We start from the raw sequence: 6,533 nt of genomic DNA on the forward strand, positions 1-6,533 counted from the left end.
TATATATATATATATATTCTTGTAATTATTGCATTTTTCTAAGGGTTTTCATGCACATGACTTTAACTGTGACAGAAACAGAAGCAGTGACACTGTTTATAGCGTGACATTCTGCGGGGAGATACAAACATTTTTCTCGTACATGATGTCCTGCCAGTTCTCACGTTCACGCAGCTCCTTGTTGCTTTGTAAATTCAACGGACAGGTTCCAGTATTGTTCCCAGTGGCGTTTTCATCCGAATCTTTTTCTAAATATGGTTTGTAGTAACAACTTGTACAATGTAATATCAGTAGAGCTGTAGTGTCATGACCTACAGTACATCATTTGTTTGATCACAGGTTGTTCAATCACTGTTGCAAAGATGGACTTCAGACTTTGAATAAGCATGGGACTATCCATTCTGCCTAATACTATAAAATGTGGGTCAAAAAAAGGGTTCACCCAAGTAGGACACAATTTGGCACTGTTTCAATAGGTTTGGATTGCCTTTGCTTTTTAGGCCAAAAGTCAGACTGTCTTTGCTGTTCCTGTACGAGAAACAGAAACATCACCCAAAACATGAGTGTGTTGACAGTGTTGTTGTTTGTTTTTTCTGGGTAATCAGTTACTGAAGTCAAATTTGATTTGCGATTCAGTTAGGTCAGAGCAATTGAACAAATATCATAACAGACGGGAGAAGAGATCACTGCGGTTATGCAGTAAATTACATAACATCATAAAACATCTCATACCTAGAACCTAAGGATTGCTTATTCTTTTTCAAAATATTATTTATAAAGAGAGTTCTCATCTTGTTTTGATGTTCTTAATTACTTAAAACTGCAAAATCCAGTGTACGTAATTCAACATGTACAGTGACAATATCATAACCTGACTGATCACTTTTTGGGGGGAAAATGCATAATTGAGTATATAACCATCACATTCTAAACATTTCCCCTCTGCAGATGTCTGATTAGCAAGGTGGAAGTACAAGGCTTCATCGAGAGGTGTATGATAGCTGTGGGCACCAAGCCGAATCATGCCTGCAGCCTGGCGGAGGTGCTTGTGGAGGGAGATCACAGGGGCCATTACAGCCATGGACTCAACAGGATGGGTCAGTGGGTTACTGGAAGTTTCTCACTTTATTTGCATGTTTGATTGAAAGGTGGCAGCACCATTGTAGTGGTAAAGAAGATGTGGGTAAACTGTGACTGATTGGTAACATTAACATGTAAGATATAATGTTTCCACAAATGCAATACGTTTTGTAATGTTAGGTGAATATGTGAAAACAAATCTCTCCACTTTCTAATAATGCACTTATTTTCATCCGCTAACCTTCAACTCCTTGATTTGGATGTTCTTGTGTCTGTATTTAAATGTGGTTGTTGTTTGTGCTCGCTGTCTCTATACTTTTCAACAGACATGTATGTAAAGGACATCCAGTCAGGAATCTGTGCCAAGGACGGTGAGCCGGAGGTGGAGAAGGAGAGTGCAGCCACAGCGCTGGTGGATGGCAAGAACCTCCTGGGTCCTGTAGTGGGAAACTTTTGCATGAATCTGGCCATTAAGAAGGCCAAAGAAGTTGGCATTGGCTGGGTGGTGGCACACGGTGAGTCCCATTTTTACCAACACATTTTATTTTATTTTTTTATGTTCATACTTTCCTGCAGTCTTGAAGTGATTGGCCCAATGGATAAACTCATTTCTTGTGAAATGTTCCACCTTAACACGCTCAGGTTTCAGATGCAGGTCTGTATTTGATTTGGCTGAACATTCAGCATTTGTAATGGGATTATCTTTACTGTGAAATGATTAGTAAAGTGTTTGTCTCATATAACAGGCAATTAGGTGCGTGGGAAGAGAAACCAAAAGCCACTGTATTGTCTGATGACAGGAAAAACGTTCAGTATGTTGGATTTGAATTAATACAGGTTACTAAAAATAGAAAAATGAACTGATTAAAGACTAAATTAAAGAATTAAAGTTTACTTTAGTAAACTGGTCAACAAATCTCGACCAATAACACGATGAAAAAACATTTCCACTGATATTCAAATGTTTACTGTATGGCTTTTATCTGTCTTAGGCTCCAACCATTATGGTATTGCTGGATACTACGCATTGCAAGCTCTGAAGGAGAACATGATTGTGAGTGAAAGATTTATCAACTTTAAATAGTTGTACTAATTTTCTTTACATTTTCAATACAAATTTATGAATTTAATTTAAACGCAATTTCCTTGTTTAGTAATGGGGGTTACTGAGCTGTTTTCACAAATGGTTTTAATTGTATGTCTTATAATAATCTGACCACCACAGGGAATGTCATTTACCAACACATCCCCACTGGTGGTTCCCACACGGGGTAAAGAGGTAAATGTCTTATTTAATCTACAGAATAAACTTTACTCCATGCCATCGATGACTAAGAGTATTCTTATACTGCTGCTTCTGCTGTTTGTAGTGCACTTTGGGCACCAACCCCATCAGTGTGGCAGCTCCTGCTAAAGATGGAGACAGCTTTGTTATGGACATGGCCACATCAGCAGTAGCACTTGGAAAGGTAAGATTATACTATACTATATACTAAGTCAAGTTTAAGTCAAGTTTATACTGATCAGGGAAGCCTCAACTACAGAACATAACTTCCTCAATGCTAAGAGACATTATGTCCACCAATGGAGTTTGACCCAGACTGTTTATTCTAATGCCATATCTTTATTTGTCCTTTAGACAAATATATTTGTCTGTATAGTGTGCAATGGTCGGTGGGAGTTCTGAGTTGAATTTCTAACCTAACTTGGTTGATTTGGACATCAACAGACTTGAGCTGAGAGCTCAGTTAGAGAATAATTTAAGTCTCTTTTATTTAATAATTTTTACTTTACACTCTATTTTATTATTTTCAAGTATAATGTGCACTCTGTGCAGTAAATGGCTTTGAAACTCTTAAAAGCTTAAAGTCTACTTACTCTCTTACTCAATGTCTCAATTTTTTTATGTGCACAGGTGGAGCTCCATTACCGGCGTGGAGACCCCATCCCTGAGGGCTGGGGCTGTGATGCAGAGGGCAAACTTACCACTGACCCTGAGAAAGTTCTGAATGGAGGACTGGTGCCCATTGGCGGCAATGAAGCCACAGGTTAGAAACCAAATGATAATGATGATAAGTCTGCTGCTGGTTTTTTGAGTCATTCTGTTAGCTTGCCCTTTGTTCTGGCTGCAGTTACATTTTAGCCATTTTGGTAACATTCATTATGTTGAAATAATCCTCCTGCTCTACACTATCTTGACATATAATTTGTGTAACAAATGAGGAATCGTACAGTTTTCTGAAAGTCAGTTTATTATGTGCATTTAGTAAGAGCAGTCCTGAACATATTGGGATGATGCACCATATGGAAGGGCTCTGTCTTGATTCTCTGGGTTGTTTGCTGATTGTATATTCTATCATAAATGAAAAATTACATTTGTTGCATTCATCCTCTCTCTATGTGAAAGAACTGAGGTTTGTGGGTGTTGTAATGTCTGTGTTGTTGCTCTCAGGAGGGTACAAAGGCTATGGTCTGGGAATGATGGTGGAAGTGTTCTGTGGTATCTTGGCCGGTTCCATGTACAGCAAGCATATCCGCACGTGGAAAGTAACAGACCGCGTGGCCAACCTGGTACGTGTTTTTTGTTTGTTTGTTTGTTTGTTTTGGCTTGTGTTGTGTTTTTAAAGAGGACAAATGAGCATAGCTTAGGCCAGTGGTTTTCAAACTGGGCTCTGGGGACACACAGGGGTCCTTGAGTGGGTTATCGGGGGGTAATAGAATATTTAAACTTACATACTTAAACTTAAATAAGGTTGGATGTTTTGATTGATTGTAATTTGTAGTGGTCCTAGTTTGATCATTAAAAAAAGGGGTTCCATGGTCTTATGTGCGTTTATAGTGGGGTTCGTTGACATGAAAAAGTCTGCGAACACCTGGCCTAGGCTACTACAGAGTTGACAATATGAAAACACTCAGCATAAAATGCACAACTACATCAACCGCACAAGTAAAAATTCATCCATCACATCTGGGGATGTCCCGTTCCAATCTCAACGATCGGTATCTGCGCCGATCAAGGCATTTCGGTATCGGCTACATTGAGCTTTGTTGATCCAAACTTTTGTTTTATGTCAGTGTTTATGCACGTTGCAGCCATTGTCCACTCTCTCTCTCTGTCATTGGAGTTGATGTTTTATGTGTTGAAACACAGTCTTTGACAGCCACTGTTAAGAGATAAGCACAATCAATGAGTTTGACGTAGGCCATATTACGTCATGTCATGTCTACCTTTTACTGTTTGTATTGGGTCAGTTCACTGTGTCGTCATCACCTGTTTTGTTTTTTCAGGGTCAGTGTTTCGTGGCGATCAACCCAGAGAACTTTGCTCCCGGGTTCAATGACAGGATGTCAGACCTGCTGTCTATCCACAGAGGGCTGGACCCTGTGAGTAGATCCTACTGCTGCAATGATGCACAGACTAATTAGGGGGTGATGTCTAGTGATCGCAACCCCTCAGTCTGATCATTTTACAAGAAAATGAAGTGATTTCGATGCGGTTGCTGTGTGCCGTAGGCTGACCCTGACATTCCTGTTTTGGCGCCTGGAGATCCAGAAAGGATGAACATGAAGAAGTGTGAGGAGATGGGCGGGATCCCCTACCACATCAATGTTGTCAACCACATGGTATGAGCTGGCCTCAAACATTTAGAAAACGTACTAATAATATATAGTCTATATGCTATATTGAGTGAGAAGTTATACTTTTCTCACAGTAGTCCAAATGAATGACTGAGGTTTTCACCTCTTTCACACTCTCCTAACTCATAGTAGTCATTTGTAAGAAAATGCCGCAACAGATGGGAGATTTTTGTGGATAACTTCCCTTGAATATTTTGAAAGGTCCAGTGTGTAACATTTAGGAGGATATGTTGGCAGAAATGGAATATGATAGTTAAGCTGCAACTTGACAATACAATACACTCATAACTGTATCCTAAATATACAACCAGCAGCTGCTTAGCCTTACATAGCATAAGAAAGGAAAAATTGAGAAACAGCTCGCAAGGCTGTGTCCAAAGTTACCAAAGTTCACCTTCTGACACCCTCTCAAGCCCACCAACTTACAAACAGTGACAAAAGATGGGGGGGGGTTTATGGGGGGGTGCTGAACTGTTCTTTGGCTGGACACAGCCATCTAGCAACCTCACCGTGTCAACAAAATTTCAAGAAGTAAGTACGCCTTAACTTAACCACCAGAACCTAGATATTCCTTACTTGGTGAGCTTTAGAAGTGCTGGCAGCTATTTTTTGTTACCTTTGGACAGAACCAGGCTACCTGTTTCCCACTGGTTCCAGTTCTCATGCCAAGCTAAATGGCTGATGTCGGTAGCTTTAAATTAACTGTGCTATCAGCCTTTCAGTAACTCTCAGCAAGAAAGGAAATAAGCATATTTCACCAAATGTCTCACCATTGTTTTAACTAAAAGGCCTGTGAGAATGAGCTAACCTGACTGAATTTTTGCATTCTAATTCTGCAGAACGAATGTGCTAAGAAAATTGGTGTCAGCCCGCTGCTGCCATGTGACAATCTCATCTCCAATTAGACGGCCCAGTCAAGATTGTCAACACCAGAAATCCCATTGAGCAATTTTCACAATGCAGCTCTGTTTACGCACATTATACATGTTGAAAATCGTATTCTTTACTTGTCTTGTATTTAATCCTTTTAAACTTGATAAATGTTTTAATTAAAATACATTTTTATAAGCATAACATTTGTGACATAAAAAGGAAAATATCAAAACATTTAAATTTTTTAAGGGGTCCTTAAAACATGTTTTTAATTCTATTTTTGTCAGGATACCCATTGTAAACTTACACGTCTTCAAGATGCTGTATCTGTGACAGCGAAATACGCACATTCTTTAAACCTGTTCTGTAGCATTATGTTTGGATGTGTGAATGAGTTCAAGTTTGAATGGTGCTGTTGAAAGGTGAGCTAAAGTTACTGTAGTTGTTGTCAATAACTGGACAGCCGGTTAATTCTGGTACTAAGCCATTTTACTTTGAGCAATAATGCAGCACAGTTTTGTAACTGTAGACCTACAATAATTGAGAAATGTCAAGTTCAAATCTAATCTAATTTAATTTTTACTCTTAAGTCAATATAAGAACACCATTCTCGTGTACCTTATTCAATAAAAGTCATATAAACCAAAACAATTTTTTATGTTTTGTTATGTATTGATGTTTTTTTGTGGTTATGGTTTTTTCTTTATGTCAATGTACAAAACAGGTATTTCAACCACCAGATGGCGTTGTAAACAACATGTTGAATGTTACTCCATTTGTGACCTCCAGTATGCTATTGAAGAATACTACTCAAGAGTTTATATATGGAATTCTAAGGCAACAAAGAAGAGCAGAAATATATAAATGTGCATCAAAGTATGTAGTGAAGCATCTATATAAATCAATATACTCTGTTTGTACTGTAATACTTTATTATTATT

General features: G+C 38.6%; 1 protein-coding gene across 1 annotated transcript in view; it reads left to right on the forward strand.

Annotated features, from left to right (window-relative positions):
- Window positions 1–6,219, forward strand: part of LOC118330739 (uncharacterized oxidoreductase YjmC-like) — a 7,244-nt gene extending 1,025 nt beyond the window's left edge. Inside the window, exons 2-11 of the mRNA XM_035665401.1 lie at window positions 949–1,097; window positions 1,407–1,595; window positions 2,073–2,134; window positions 2,306–2,359; window positions 2,451–2,549; window positions 2,996–3,128; window positions 3,533–3,651; window positions 4,369–4,464; window positions 4,594–4,704; window positions 5,559–6,219. Coding sequence (XP_035521294.1) covers window positions 949–1,097; window positions 1,407–1,595; window positions 2,073–2,134; window positions 2,306–2,359; window positions 2,451–2,549; window positions 2,996–3,128; window positions 3,533–3,651; window positions 4,369–4,464; window positions 4,594–4,704; window positions 5,559–5,624 — 1,078 coding nt within the window. The 3' untranslated portion in view covers window positions 5,625–6,219. The remainder of the gene's footprint in view (window positions 1–948; window positions 1,098–1,406; window positions 1,596–2,072; window positions 2,135–2,305; window positions 2,360–2,450; window positions 2,550–2,995; window positions 3,129–3,532; window positions 3,652–4,368; window positions 4,465–4,593; window positions 4,705–5,558) is intronic.
- Window positions 6,220–6,533: the final 314 nt, after the last annotated feature.

Source organism: Morone saxatilis, unplaced genomic scaffold, assembly GCF_004916995.1.
Source record: "Morone saxatilis isolate NCDOM2014 unplaced genomic scaffold, NCSU_SB_2.0 Contig2, whole genome shotgun sequence".
NCBI lineage: Eukaryota > Metazoa > Chordata > Actinopteri > Moronidae > Morone > Morone saxatilis.